This window comes from Castor canadensis, chromosome 2, assembly GCF_047511655.1.
Source record: "Castor canadensis chromosome 2, mCasCan1.hap1v2, whole genome shotgun sequence".
In the NCBI taxonomy this organism is placed as follows: domain Eukaryota; kingdom Metazoa; phylum Chordata; class Mammalia; order Rodentia; family Castoridae; genus Castor; species Castor canadensis.
The window spans coordinates 36,236,570-36,252,739 of record NC_133387.1 but is presented as its reverse complement, the minus strand read 5'-3'; the positions used below and the strand labels follow the sequence as shown (position 1 = coordinate 36,252,739).

General features: G+C 40.9%; 1 protein-coding gene across 10 annotated transcripts in view; it reads left to right on the top strand.

Annotated features, from left to right (window-relative positions):
• Window positions 1-15,834, top strand: part of St7 (suppression of tumorigenicity 7) — a 256,603-nt gene extending 240,769 nt beyond the window's left edge. For 8 of the 10 annotated variants that reach the window (XM_074064492.1, XM_074064495.1, XM_074064494.1 and 5 more), the window contains 3 exons: window positions 5,203-5,295; window positions 7,981-8,120; window positions 15,559-15,834. In XM_074064492.1, coding sequence (XP_073920593.1) covers window positions 5,203-5,295; window positions 7,981-8,120; window positions 15,559-15,654 — 329 coding nt within the window. In that variant the 3' untranslated portion in view covers window positions 15,655-15,834. Of the gene's footprint in view, window positions 1-5,202; window positions 5,296-7,980; window positions 8,121-8,953; window positions 9,319-15,558 lie in introns of those variants that run through there. The other 2 variants (XM_074064500.1, XM_074064501.1) reach the window with 2 other exon arrangements.
• The last annotated feature ends 336 nt before the right edge of the window (window positions 15,835-16,170 follow it).

Here is a 16,170-nt window from a genome sequence, read left to right as displayed (position 1 = left end):
ATCCTGTGAAATTAAGTGAGTTTTCTATCAATCAAGCTGAAAAAAACTCCCACTTTTTGTAAGACTCCAAAGTCCAGCTAATGCATAGCAGAGATTGTTTGGGTTGAAACATATGGTACTTAAAGGGAAAAAAAACCCTGAATCCTCAACCACAAATACATCAGCATTTCAAAGGTTTCCCAAATGTTTGATTCATCACTGTCCTAACCCCAGAAATTATACAATATGTTCCTCAAAGTCAAGATAATTAAGAAAGGGGAAAAGTTTTAATTTATAAGACTTTATAATATGTTTCTTGGATTATTGCACATATGCCACTTTATCTGAATTATACTTATTTTAAACACTGTAGGCTCTGGTTATCCTCATACATAACACCACTGCGAGTTTGAGTTGAATGTAGAAAACATATATGAGTGAAAGGTCTCATTTCAACTGAGTCTTATTTACAATAGTATTACACTTTATGGGGCCCTGTTTTAAATGGCACATCTTTTGTATTACCTATATTAAATACTGATGTGCCCTTACCTCCTTCCTACCTTGATCTTTTCAAGGCTGTATTTCGGCTCTGTTTATTTTAAAAATCAGGGTTTCTGGTGACTGCAACTGTGAACTTTAATTTTCTAGTTCTATATATTAGAAGACTAGTGTGCCATGGGGTAAATCACTTAGCCTTTCTTTGTTTCTGTTTTTTCCACCTGACCAAGTAAGACTCTTTATTTTCTTTTTAGAGAGTTTCCCCACAAAGGATCCACTAAATAATGTATAAGATTTGAAGGTGGTGTTTTTTAGGGGGACTAAAGCAGACTATTTCCTTTGAGGGGAAAATGGCCCATTGTTAAAGCATAGGGTGAGATTGTGATTCTAATTTATTCTCTTTGAACCTTATGGCAAATGCCCCTTGCTGTAAGATGTGGTTCTCAGAGCATTTCCTCTAAGCAACCTTTCCCCCATAAGGCTGGTACCTTTTGGATACTGAAGAAAGAACCCACTCTTCCCTCCCCCAAACAGATCCAAGACTATATTTTATAATTTTGGAGAAAGCAGTGATCAAAGTCCCTAGTCATACCTAACCTACCATCATAGCTGGTCTCAAGTAAAACCACCTTGATCCTGACTTTATTTAGTCTTGGTAATTGACCATAATTTGGACACACCTAAGGTTTTCTACATTTGTTTTTGTTTTTCTTAAGATGGGGTATCTATGTTTCCCTAAGCTGGCCCCATACTTCAGGCTTAAGCTATCCTGCTTGGGACTATAGGCAGCTGCGTGCCACTGCACCTGACTTCATCTGGGTTTTTAAAGGGAAAATTCTGTGTCTTCCTTATTGCACATTAATCTGTTCATTCCTTTATTTAACAAACCTTTATTGAGTCTCTTCTTTGTGCCAGGTGTTGGGTTTGGAGACCCCAAGATGGAAAAGACTGAAAAACTTTGTGAGAAACATTTGTATGTGTGTGGGTATACACATGCATACATCCAAATGCATGTATATATGTGTGTAATATGTTGTATGTATAGATAGTGTGGATGTAAGCAGTACTGTCATGACAATAGCAGCAGAGCGTTAAAGTGTTGAGGGTCACTAATAAAGTTAATAAGTCCACTGTAAACCCTAGAGTTTCGTCTTCAAAATTAGAAGCATTATTAAATCCACTTAGGGCAAAATGATTTTCCCAAGGCCACTTTATTTCACTTGTAAATGCTGAAACCAAGCTTTTGACTCTTAGTTAAATGTCTCATGAAAGACAGTTGACTTTCATGGCTGTCACTTACATTGCAGTCAGACACAGAATATAAAATTTGCATTTTGATGGCAATTTTCTGTTCTACCATTTGCACTTCTACTTGTTAACAAACAAACAGGACTTTTACTTACGAACTAGGGGAGTGTGACTTGATAGAAAAAGTGAGAACTTTCGGTTTGGCGGAAAGGAAAAAAAGCTAACCTTTACAGAGCAGCCAGGCACTCTGAGTGAGCTCCATCATGCCTTGGCTTGCCTTGTATCCTTGTCACTTAAGGAGTTACTCATGTTGTGACAAGTGACTAATTGTAAGAGGTAGAGCTGGGATTCACACTGTTTGCTCTAGCACAAGTAATTTGTATGAAGTTCTCTGGGATCTTGTTTGAAAAGGCAACACAGACAAAATATCAAAAGTTACCTTCTATTCCAGCCTATGTAACGGGGAGGGTGTGTGGTCATTACTTTTTTCCTGTATCTATCCTTACATCCATTCTTTGGTTCTGTTGATTCTCCCACCAGTGCTGGTGGATAGCCTCTGATGGGGATAGTACTGAGGGGCTTGGAGCTTAGGAAGTCTGTCTGTAGGGATGGAAAAGACAGGGTCATACCTCAGACTTGAGAGTGCCTCAGGTAGTGAGAGTGCAGTGTGTCCATTAACTAAATGAGCTAAATCTCAGTTTTATTTTGACCCTTTAACAAGGGCACAACTGAAATCAAAGACATATAAAGGAGAAAGTAGAAATGTCATTTGTTTACTCTATACTAACTGAGTAGCATAGGTTTTTCGCTTTGTTTTTAACTAAATACACCTATATTTTTAATTTCTCTGAAATGTTTGTTTTCGCAAAGATTTTTAAGTCTATATTCATTTATAAAAGAGATATATTCAAATGACCTTTTTCCATTCTTCATTGAACTACCAAATTCATGTGTTCTTAATATTTATACCTGCAAATTCTCTGGACATTGGGCTAAAACCACAAGGCACTCATGAAGCCATGGCCTGTCTCTACATTGAAGGGGACCAGGAGGTGGGAGATGAAGCTGGCACTGCACACGCAATGCCCCATCCTGCTCTCTCCAGACCTTCTTTTCTTATTGCATACTTTGTTGGACTCTTAACAGAAGGGCATTGTATTTGCTTTTACTTAATGAAGCCAAAAGCCTTGATAGTACTTTTTATGAACTCAGTGTACATGACAACTGACATGATGAGAAAGAAAGACCTAAAGAGTGCCATAAATATCTTCAGAATCACAGGGGTGGGAGGGCAAAGCAGGAAGAGTGTATGTGTGTTTGTAAGTGTATGTGCTTTTTAAAATTGTGTATAATCAATATCTCTACCATCTCCAAGAGACAAGGGATCAATTAAGTGAAGAAACAAACCAAATTGTTGCACAAAATCCTGTATGCATACCAAATAGGGTAGAAAAAAACTTAGCATCTGACTGAAAAGGCATCACCAACCAACCATTAGATTTCAATAGCTGAGCACTCTCAAGATCTTGCATTCCTATATTTCACTTAAAAAAAATTGTTCCCTGAAGTGCAAACTGACCAATTTTGAATAAAACTTAGCATTTAAATTTATAGCAACTTTGAAAACCAGGATTTATTTATATCATATGAACCTGAACAGATTCTTTAATTATAGCGCCTGGTTATACATGAAGAATCTGGATTTAAAACAACACAAAAACTTCTGCATAGGTTTTTCCACATTTTTTGGATGCTTTCAGAGAAGCCGTCATTTATGAAAAATGGTAATAAAATCCTGTCATACTATAGTTTAAATGTAAAATCAGTGCTTCCCAGAAGAGATTTCTAGTGTATGCTATAAATTGCTAAAATTTTTTGTTTTGTTTTGTTTTCCCGTTAGATTTTTGTTTATCATTCTCTTGAAAGTTTGGTTTTCTTGACGAACGATGTTGGTTCCTTCAATATCTTTGCACATTAACAACCTTAGAAGGAACTCCTCTTTTGCTTGTGCTAATGGACAAACGTTATATTTGTTTGTGTGAAAGAAAAGGTCTAATTGAGCTAGAGGAGCCCTTCATTTTAAGAAGAGTTAAAGTCTGGGGTATTTTTAATGTTTTAATCTCTGTTTAAGAGGTTTCTGTTACAAGAGGAAAATTGATAACATTTTTACCTCAGCAAACTGCCAGCAAACTGGCTCTGCTCTAATCCCACATTTATAGTGATTTATATTCTCCGTGACCATGTGCTCTAACCTCAGAGTGATACCACTCTGGTGTAGATTGACTGCATTCCAAATGCTGGAATCACATACATAATGTTTTTACTTTTAAATAATATTCAGACACCAGAATAAATACCATATGTGCACTGATGCTGGTTACAATGGGACCTTGTCATTCCTTGTGAGGGAGAACATTCTTTGTTTCTGATTCCTGTTTGAAATAAGTATGCAAAAGATAAATATGTACATTGACAGCATTTTGAGAAGGCTATGGTAATTACACAGCTGAGGATGTAGCTATGATTCCTTAAAGCATAGCGTTTAAAACTAAAAATGTTGGTGCGTATTGCCACCTTCCCTCATCGATGACACACATGCAGGCAGGGATTGCTGTCTCATTCCCAGCATTGGGTATTGCCTTTATGTTGTACATCAACAGTGTGTTGCAGGTAGAGGACATCTGTTTAGGAAAAATTACCTCTGTGAGCACTGTTCATAGGAACAGTGAGACTAACATGCTGATGTCATTGTAACAAGGAGAATGACACAATGGATGACAGGGAAGAGTGGATTGACTGAAAAACCATAATTCAGTGAGGCCTGATGTCATCTGATGCCACAAAGGCAGAGTTTAGGTGGCCTGACATCATCAAAAGACAGTCACTCGCTTCAGGTCCATTTTCGTCACATGATATAAAGATACAAAAGTGTCATAAAGTTTAGAAATATTTCTCAAGTCATGAGTTTTTAGATTATTGTTTTACCCATCCTATTTGGAATTCTAATCCACTTATCCATATTTTTTAAATAGATATGGTAGAATACTTTTCATATTTTTACATCTGTAACAGGCTCCAAAAAATCCACTTTGCCTTCTTGGAGAGGCATTTCAACCAGCTTTGCATTATTAGCCATTGGCTGAGCTATATTAAGTTAGAGCTTATAACATTTTAATAATATTTTATAGATGATGAGACCCTAAGCACTGATATTGATGATTTTCCTACCCATCTGCACCTCTATCCCCACCCAGTTCATGAGGTTTGCCCAGAGTATATGGTGTGAGATTAATGTGTGAGTAATATATCATAATGTATCTTTGACATTTTATCTGCACATGACTCAGAGTTTGGGTAAGTCTTGCCTCCCTTATAGGAATGTTCTCCTTATAGGAGTGTTCAGAAGTCCCTTTTTGAAGTTGGGAAGTTATGAGACAAACATTAATACTCTAACATATTGTCTCTCCTTTTCAGCTTTTCGAATGATCCCCTATCCCTTGGAAAAGGGGCACCTGTTTTATCCGTACCCAATCTGTACAGAAACAGCAGACCGAGAGCTGCTTCCCTGTAAGTCTCACTTCTCTATAGTCCTCTCTTCAACCAGGGAAGGTGGGATGGGAAGAGGTAGGAATGATAAATGTTTATGATGTTCTTTGTGTTTTATTACTTTTCTCCCACCTCTCGCCTGGTTTGATAGCAAATGTATTCAAAGTGAATTATATGAGTGGGTTGGGCTTCCTGTTCTTCCAAGTCTCTCCACATTCATCAAAAGGAAAGATACCAAAGGCCTGACATTTAGAAGAGGCATCATGTACAGATTGGCCTGAGCATGGAGAGCCCTAGTGTAGGCAGGTACTCAGAGGGCTGGCCTATTGTGGAGGCTTCTGCCTGAACTCTGCAGCAGGTCAGCTGTGGGTCTGCACAGGCTGGAGTGGAAGAGGAAGTGCTGACTTCAGAGGGAGATGCACATGAGTCATGGGTGGGAGGGCAGCACCAGGATGCTGGTATCACTGCCAGAGGAGGCGTTGTAGGGCAGGGTGGTGTACTGTCCCTGGTGATGCAATGCTTTTGGCCACAGGGTTTCCCGTGAGCTTCTTGTGTGTTGCATTGTGAGTTGGCTGACATGTGCAGAGCACACGTGCAGCCTCAGCACTGTGTAACAGTGCTCAGAAGGAAAACCCTGCCCTCGAGTGCCTTACAAGCCTAATGGCATACCACATGTGGAAAGCATTATTTTGGTTTACTGTAATACAACATTGTTTTGACAATTCAGGCTAAATAGTTATTATCAAATCATACTGTGTACAAAGATCATGTCCCAGCTCTTCATGTGGCCCTAACTTAGGACATATTTTTCTCCCTCAGATAACTCAAATTTGAGCTCTTCTTTCTTCCCTGTCCACTCTTCTGCCACCCTCTTCCTTTTACCAGCCCCAATTATATCAATAGCTCATGGCTATAACACCTATAAATATTTTCCCCCAAGGACTAGTATAACTTTGAAGTTTTGGGTGCAGAGTAAATTTTTCAAATGCCAGCATTACTGAGCCAGTCACATGGTGGGACCTGGGTGCAAAGCTGAATTGCTATCATTAGATTGAGGCAGCCAGAGGTACCTCTCTTGTTTCCTTGGTAGCCAGCCCCAGCATGAGGGAGGTCTGTGATGTGTTCCTCATTGTCCAAGTTTTATTGTGAAGAGAGTCTGGTGCCTCACGTGACATTAGATTGGATTTCAGAAATCCTGGTGCGGGCTCATAGTTTACCTTTTGACTCCCTCTTTTGGGGGAGTTAAAGTGTTACCCTTGTTAAAGTTTCAGTTTTCTGGTAAGAAAGTCAGTTCTCTGAAAAGTACAGTGTTTTTAAATGTTTTAATTGAATCCAATTAAGTTTCCATGGGGATAGATTTGCTATTAGAACAGGATTACAATTCTTAAAAGAAACTTTATTGGGATAATCTTCATAAACCTGAAATAGAAAATTATGGCTCATATTTATGTAATTGAATGCCAGGATCCAAGTCTGATCTCCCTCCAAAATCTTTTGGGGTTGGGTTTAGAGGGTTGGTTGTTGTAAGTTCTACCCATATCTTGCACATACAAAGTATAATTAATGCTTCATTAGGCCCCACGTTCTCCTCCACCCTGGGTTTGAATCCTGCAGGCTGACTTACCAGATGCAGGTAGGTCTGTCTTCCTGGGCTTGTGCCTCCCAATCCTCTGTGTTCTCTGTTTTTAGCAGTGTGGGTTAGGGCTCTGAGTAACAAGAGCTTTATGGTCAAGGGACGCCCTTTACATCTCATATTTGATGGGAATGGACCACAGAACCTTTGGGTTCAAGTGACAATATTGCTAACCTGTAGTTTCGCAGCCCCTCTACCAGGGTCCTGGACAGTTGGTTTCCTCCTCTGTGCAGGCAGCTCTCACCTCCCCTGCTGGTGCCTCCATCACCCCAGACAGTCATAGGCAGCTATATAATAAGCAGAAAGTAAGCATCAATTTTTTTGTCTTTTTACCACAGCTTTTTAGTTTTTCTCGATATTTGAAGTTCTAAAGTTATGAGAGACACTCTAAAGAGAACCAGTGCTGCTTTTTTCCCCTCAGTGATTGTTGGGAGGTTTTATCGTCAAGAGTGTCCTATAGTTGTGCCAGATAACCCCAACAACCTTGACCCTCACCCTGGCAGACTGAGTGACCCTCCTTGGGAGGTCCTTGCTGAATGTCTTTCTATCAGGATAGCACCCTCCTCTGACATCCTTAGAGTGTGCCAGGAAAAAGTACAAGATAAACTAATATTGTCTCATTATAATGATTTTTAAATCATTATACAAGGAGGTAAAAATGTAGAGAGAATTTTTTTCAGTGTACTTGGTTTTGGATTTTCCAGGTTTTATACAATGAACATAGGTGTAGTAATTTGAATAAAGTGTTCTTGTTTTGTTTGTGTTCACTTTTTTGAGAAAGGAATACCATATATTAGACAGAGATTGTGGTAAGATTCCTGCCCACAAATGTGTGACATACCCACGTGAGCCGTATTGTGCCTCCAGCTATACCACAGAAGGTTGGATATAGACTTAGGAGAAGCAATAGGCAGCCAAAGGTGGGGTGAGATGTGGGCTATGGTTTGTCAAGTACCATTTCATTTCCAACAGAATTTAGCTAAAGCTCTAAGGAACCAGTCCCACCATGTAGAAATTCCCCCTAGGGATGCATTTCACTCCAGCCCTAACATTTTCCTCTTGATCTTCTGCAGCTTTCCATGAAGTCTCAGTTTACCCAAAAAAGGAGCTCCCCTTTTTTATCCTCTTTACTGCTGGACTGTGTTCCTTCACAGCTATGCTGGCCCTCCTGACACATCAGTTCCCGGAACTTATGGGGGTCTTCGCAAAAGCCGTGAGTGTTTGCCAAAAGGGAGGCCTTGGAGAGTGGGCAGGGAAAACTAAGAGAAGCAGCATAAAGGGAACTAGAAGGGGAGGTGGGGAGAATTGTCATACAGAAATGGTTACAAGACTGCAGAGATTATTTGCTCACTGTTTAATTTTCATTATCATCAGTGGAATCAAAGTGTTAAGGGTCAAATGAGAAAGTACAGGTTGTTAATGCATGCCTTGCCTTATTTCCCAAAACAAATACTCAGCAGTTTCCAAAAAGTACATGAAGTCCAAAAGGATGAAATAATTTGGGGAATCCTAGCAAATGAGAAAAGGGTGGGAAATGATTCAGTTTTGTATATATCAAATGACATTATTTCTAACCTTCATATATTGTGGGTCTTCCCTTCATAAATAGTGAGATTTATATCTCCAATGATTACTTAACTAATTTTTAAATTATTATTAATAATTACAGACCCTAGGCTTGTTTGGGGAATGAACTGTGAGAGAGTTTGAAAGCTTGTAGTATTATTAGGGGGTGTCCTGACTTGGCATTTAGAAATAGGAAAATCCATGGAGGGCTTTAGGGGAAAGTGGTAGAGAGGGGCTCTAATAAGAAAGGCCATTTGCACTGATGGCTGAAGACCAATGTTTCCCTGCTTCAAACTGACCATTTCTACATGCTCAAGCAGTGAGGGCGAGGTTCCTGATGTTGGCACAGCTGGGTGTCAAGCAGAAGCAATAGAGAAAACAGCATCAGTTATTTTCCTAGCAGTCCATTCAGATTTCAAGGCAAATGGAATCAGCAAGCACAATTTCTAACTTGGCTGGGTTGATTTAATGCCTTTCCAGATGATTGACATTTTCTGCTTAGCAGAGTTCAGGGACTGGAATTGCAAGAGTATTTTCATGCGTGTTGAAGATGAACTGGAAATCCCACCGGCACCTCAATCTCAACATTTCCCAAACTGAACTCATCACCCTTCTTCCCCTACCACCTCCACTGCTCCTCCCCCTGTACTCCTGATGGCCCTGCCATCCCCCCAGTTACTAGGCCACAAACTGGGCAATCCTCCAAGCCTTCTCCCTCCTCTCACTCCCTATTCAGCCTTCACTCTCTGTGGTCCTATCCGCCTAGCTCCCAGGAACTTGGTAATCCCGATTCACTTTCCTCCATTCCTTCTCTCCTGACAGCATCTCTTAGTTTAGGTCTGTATTATTTCTTGCCTGGATTCCTGCAATTGTCTTAACTGGTCTCCTTGCTTTCAGTCTTGCTCTTTGCCAGTCTTTCTTTCATACTGACACAAGAGTGATCTTTACAAATTGCAATCTAAGCATGTCACTATCCTGCTTGAAATTCTCCAGTGGTTTCCCACCTATTTCAGGAGAGCCTTTTATTGTCTCCCTTGCTTACTTCATTGGCCTCATCTCTCCCAACTTCTGCACTGACCCTGCTTTTCAGTCATAGTGAATTACTTAGCATGCCCAGGTGTACCAGGCTTTTGCACACCTCAGTGCCTTTGCAAGTGCTATTTTCACTGCATGGAATGACCTTCACCATCCCACTTGTCCACTTTAATAAATGCCTGGTCATTCTTTAATACTCAGCTTTCTATAAGTTTCCTCTGAACTTAGTGAGGTGTCTCTCCTCCATGATCCCATAAAGTTCCATGAACTCTACACCATCTCATTTATTGTTCTAGATAATAATTGGAAAATTCTCTTCCCCCCTTTAGAATGTGCGCTCCTTGAGAGCAGGACTGTCTTCCTCATCTCTGTATCCCCAAAGCTTTGCCCAGTATTGCACATAGTGGGTTTTCAATAAATGATTATTAAATGAATAAATGGTAGTGGTCTCTGAAGAAGGAATCAGTGTAAAATTCAGATACTTCTTAGCATTTCTTCCATTCTTTTATACTTACAATCATAGAGTTGAAAGGGAACTTTTGTCTCAACAATAACTCTGAACAGAGGTCAGCTAGATTCATTCAAACACTGTTGATCATGGAGAGCTTACCATTTCATCATTAGGCATTCATAGCTTCTTATTCCTATTCTGTCCTCTGGGAATACACCAAACAGGCCTACTCCTTCTTGTAAGTTCTTAGGACAGCTTTCTATTTATGGCTGCCTTCAAGCTCTGACTACCTTCTCTTTCCTGCAGGTAGAACATCTTAAATTTTCTTTACATGATGTGTTTTCTAAACTTGGCATTAATTAGGCTAATACCTTGGACGTTCCTTAGTTTATGGACCTACACTATTCATTGTTTTCTTCTCCATAGCCAACCTCTGAGGAAAAGTAGTTGCTAAAACTCTGAGATTAGAGTGTAACTTATTAAAATGTAAAATCAGAATATAGTTACAGCACTAGACAATTACTGTTCCTCCTTCCATGTTTCTTCCTTAAAAATTTTAAAAACATATTTGGAAACGCATCTCATTGGTCCAGTGTTCATCATTATTCTAACTAATAGCACTTGATGGTAGTTTGGGATCAACAGAGATTTTCAGCCTCTAGCATGCTTAAAATTCATCTGGCCACATCACCACAATTCAGAATCTTGATGCTAATACCCAGAAGTCTGTATTCTTAACAAAAACCCCACCAGCTTCTGAGGACAGGGAATGGGGACCATATTTCCATCCAAGGACTCTGGTCTCATAAAAGCCAAACCTTCGAGCCAGCCATTTGAAGCTGCATTGTGGGATGTCAGTGCTATCTATTCAAGCAAAAGCTTCCCAGGAATCTAATGGTTTCAGCCTGGCTGTACATGGAATCATCAATGAAGGTTAAAAATTACTGATGCCTGTCTCACCCTGTCTCTCAGGAACTCATGCCTAATTGACCAGGCACAGCTTGGGCATATGAGTTGTCAGATGTTTTCTGGTGACTCAAATGTGCAGCCCAGGCTGAGAATTCATAGTACTGCATGAGGACTAATTGCTTGTGCCAGTTTAACCAGTCAGGGGTTGGGAAGGAATAACTGGATGCTCTCTAGAAAGGTTGTACAGCTACCCCCCTCCAACCTCCCTTAATTTTGGGAGCTGCACTCATCCCTCTCCTTTGAGTTTCCAAAGCTTTGGTCTTGAGTCTAGGATCAAGTGATTGAATAAAATAGAAATTCCGCTTTTAGGGTCCTCGTGTTTTGTACTCCACCAAGATGTGATAGTTTCGTCAGCTACCCATGATTTTCAAATGTAGTTTTGGTAAGTTTGCTTTTAAACCTCTGTCTGGATGATCCTATCCATCTTGCGCTTCATTAAAGTCTAGCAGTTTCTAAAATGTCTGGAGAGGATTGTTGGGGAAAGAAGATGGATGGCCTGAACGAGACAAGCCCCATCTCCCCCACCCCCAGAGTCTTCTCTACATCTTCACCCTTGTTTTACTCCATGAGACCTCTCCCGAAGCCTCTCCACACCCCAGAGGTTATCACAGCTGCCCTATATGCTGCCTGCAACCATTTGCAGCTTGTGAAAGTGATTTTCTCAGGCCTCTTCTGAGATAATGTCCCTGTTATAGTGACTATAAGTAGATGCAGAGGGATCGCACTGCCATCCCCCAGAATGTGCATCGTGGGAACTCCATTGTGTTTACACACTGACCGCAGCCAGTAAGGAAGCCAAGGCCGAGTGTAGGCCACTGGGAAATAGTGAGAAGAGGCTTCAGCTGCCTTGCCCCTAATCTAATCTACCTCAATGACTTAGGACTAACTCTTCCTAGAATGTTTGGTTCCCAAGATAAGGTTGCTCATATAAATAAGTCATCAATGCAGGCCCAGCTCCTTGCAGAATGTGTGAAGGTCAGCATTTTGACCCTTTCTGCTCTCAAGGGCCTGTCTTTCCTCCTCTGAGATTGAAACCCCTGACTTCTGACTCATCTTCACTTATAGGCCCCGACCTCTTTGAAGTCTGATATTGATTACAGTGAGATGTCAATTGTCTGCTTGCGACAGGGCACCTGGAACTTATTCAGATAAGCAGAGGCATTTCTACTGTTAACAGGGCTTGTTGGGAGCCGTGACCTTCTTCTAAGTAATGGTGTTTCAGGAAAAAGAGGATCAGGCGATTGAAGTGTCACTCTCTCTTTTTTGTTAGTTCAGTTGCTTTTTCTCACCACAGGACACTGATTGAATTATGGGGCATTTTGGTTAAAATTGACCGTATGTCTCTGCCCTCTGGGCAAAAGTTTTGGACATTGAGATAGATGGACTGTTCCAGTTTGCCTGGTTTTGCTCATTCAGACTTAACTTTTCAGGCAATAAATTTTCCCAAGTCTAAAATTCTAACTGCTGTTTCTCTTTGTACATTAGTTGGGTCTCTGGCCAAAAAGAATTGATTAATTTTTCAAGCATCTAAAGAAATGCAACTGAGCATCTCAAGGCATCCTGAGGACCAAGGCTTGCTCCTCAAAACCCTTTAATAGATCCTGATGAAAGCCACTGGCCACTGTCCTGGATCTGTTACTCAATGAAAGGACTTCAGATGCCTCTTTATCCAAATTTCTTCCTTCTGTGGGGGTGTGGAATGAGGAGAAGGGTGTGGAAAACTGCTGAGAAGAAAGATGGCTTAGTAATAAGGGGAGCACATCTCAGCTGGGGTTCTACAAATGAGTAAATTAGGCCTCTAGTGAGAAGCTCAAGAAAGCCTTTTTCATTTGTCTCAAGGATGGATCATTCTAGATGTGAGGGAGAGAAATAGAGCATCACATACATGGGAGGCATTGAAGTGCCATTCCCTCATGGGACCTTGTTGAGAAGGGCAGATGAAATCCAGGAAACAAGGGACTACTATATCTTGCTGTGCAGTGGGGAAAAGGAGGCAGTTATGGATATCAAACAGGGTATCTCATCTTGATTTTCAGACATCTTGCATTTGTGCTTTTTATCCAAGTCAAATCAGTGCCAAAACAAAGCAAACAAACAAAAAGGTCTGTATTTTGAATCTACTTAGTGGTGTTGTCTCCCTTCATTCCACACTTCAAATTGAGGCTCCCTGATGTCCCCACGTTTTAAAGTATGGAATTGTCAGGGTAAAGACTTTGAAAGATGCCTTTCCTCTAACCACACTTGCTCAGGCTAATATTTAACAATTCCTTCCCTACTCTGTCCCAACTTAAGCAGTTCTAAATCTGGTTTATGATAACCACCAGCAATATCACCTTGCTTATTGAGCCCCATCTTCCAGCACCTGTCAGAATCGCTGTTTGTCCAGACCACTTTAGCACTTGGCTCCTCTGTATGGAGTTGAATATTATAGGGCTTTGGTGGTCTCTAATTGTATGTGTGACATACATATATATAATTATGTTCATATATGATTTTATAATGTTATATTGACTTAGTGCAATCAGTAGACTTGCTCCATGTTACCCTTCCATAACCTGGATTTTGCAAAAACTTTTAGAGGCAGCTGGGATCTAGGCCCAGTGTTCTAGCTGTAGTCATAGAGGCATACAGTCCAGCTCTAACTGAAAAGAGTAGGCAGACCATCCTGTAGCCATCCCAAGTGGTTCTGTGTATGAAGGATATTTCAGGTTATCAGAAACTGCCATAAATCTAACGTCCACTTAAAGAACCATCTCACCTTTGTTCAGGCAGTCATGTGGCTGCCTATTTCTTAACTGCAAGTCTAGCCTGGTTCTCAAGGCCAGCATCCCCAGTAGTCTTCTGGCTACTTTTGAACTCTACCTCTAACCCAGCAAAATTGAACTAGTTACTATTTTCTGATAAAACCATTGCTTTCTTATTTCTGTCCTGCTGTTTATCTAGCTTGGTGGCCCACTTTGCTCCAGTCTCTGTCCTTACCATCTGTATCCTATCTCTGTCTCTGATACTCTCACCATCCACTTGGATCTTTTTCAGTTGCCTCACTTTACAAAGTTTTTCTTCATCTTTTCCACAGAATGGTTTCCCTCCCTTTTCTAAACTCTCTTGATACTTTCTTTGGGCTTCTATCTTGATTGTTATTGCTTGTGTATTTGGTTAGGGCTTTACTCTGTCCAGCTCTTAATGGCTTTGCCCCCTCTACCACAGAGCTTTGAAGCTTTTACAGGGAGAGTTTTGTCTTTGACTCCTTTATATCTCACTTAAATGTCTTAGTGAGAAAATATGTTAATATAAAAGATGATTGCAGAAACTATGCTGAGTTTCCTTTATATAAATCTCACACTTGATGATCCAGCTATTTGTTACAGACCTTCCTAGTGTGTGTCCTACTGGTCCTTAAAACATACCCACCCCCCAACACACACACCACACACACATATACACACGCACACATGAAGGAAAGATTTAAAGGTCAGTGAATTTGGGACACTTGCCCACCATACTTCTTCTTGAAGACCTACAACCTATAGAGCACATGACCAATAAGTAGCTTGTTGTAAAATTTATTGACTACACTGTCTACTAAACTTGTTTGTCTTCAGAACCCACGCCCCCCTGCATGTTATTCAGCCCCTGAACTACACTTCCATGGGAATTATTGGTGGAACAGGCAGAACTATACAATGGACAAAGGATTAGGACAAAGGACTCCACAGTAATAGAACCAGGTGTTGAATCCTAGCAAGACAATGCCATTGTTCTAAACAGATGGAAGCATGGGGTCCATATAAAATACCCATTTTCCTTCCTGACTGGCAGGACATATCTTTTGTGAGACCCTGGATGGCTTCTGGAATGGAGCTGATTCTTCACAAGAACATAATCAGAATGCCTTTGCGATTATAATTACTCTAAGGCAAGCACTTGGCTTTCTTAAAAGGCACATCTAATGGGTATTTTTCTCTACATGAAAAACAGAAAGAAATTTAGTAGCCAAATGGAAATGTTCCCACAGGCCCCTCAGCAGCCCCTTCCACAAGGACAAGCTCTCCATAAAGCAGCCATTTTGCTGCCTTCCCCCAGACTCCCATGCTACATGCCACCAAGCAGGTCACTTAGAAATGAGCCCAGGTTGTGCGGGGGTTTGGGTGACAATAGGATCCCAAAGAAATCCATATACAGCAGACTTGACTCCTTTTTTTTTTTTAACTGACTTTTCCATTTAAAGTGAATCCTTTGCCCAGCTAGGTAAGCAGGTAGTCTGTCATCATTTTCTAACTCTTCTGCCTACATGCTACCCATCTGCCATCCTCTTTGATGACTCCTCATCTGCACAGGCAGCCAGCCAGTCCTGAAGACTGCTAGGAACCTTGGAACTGTGGCAGCTGTCAGGAGTGAGGGAGGCTGTCTGCAGGCACATCCCCCTTATCTAACAGGGCTGGTGTGGGGGCTGGAATGTAGCTTCAACTGTCTGTCATCCAATGTTTCCTGTAAACATGAAGATGAGGTAGCCTTGTGAGATTTTTCACAATAATGAAACATTGTAAGATGCACGCAAGGCCAGAGAGGTTCATTTACAGTCTCAAACAAGGTCTCTTCTCACTTCTGTGTCTTTCTGGTTTCTTTGCAGTTCCTCAGCACTTTGTTTGCCCCCTTGAACTTTGTCATGGAGAAAGTAGAAAGCATCCTGCCATCCAGTCTGTGGCATCAGCTGACACGGATCTGAGCAGGGGAGCTGCTGTCCTTCACTCTCCTCGCCCAGCTGGCTGCCACCTTCTTTTATGTGCCAACCCATCATGGACTGCAAGAAAGCATGACTTTGAAAAAAGGGAAGCCATTCCGAGATTTTAAAGTGTTCTTGAACTGTCTGTTCCACATTAAAAGCTGTTTTTGTTGTACAAATTCATTGATGTTCAGTCTATTTTATTTTGCCTCAAAACAAGAAGAAAAAAGTAAAAAATAAAATTTTGTGTATTGCAGCAACCAGTTGTGTCTTCTTATGTCTTTTTTCCAGTTCTAAAAATGTGAGTGTTCTGAAGAACAGTGTAGAAATCTGTAGGTTTACGTTTTTTCCTAGGGACTAGGGTCTGCCAAATTGCTTCTCCACAGCCCTCGCCCTCAGAGCCTCTCAGGGTTGGAAAATGGAATCCCAGGGCTGGGGAGATAGCTTGTGGTAGAGCTCTTGCATAGCATGTACAAGGCCCTGAGTCTATACCCAGCACACAGAAAAGAAAGAAAGAAA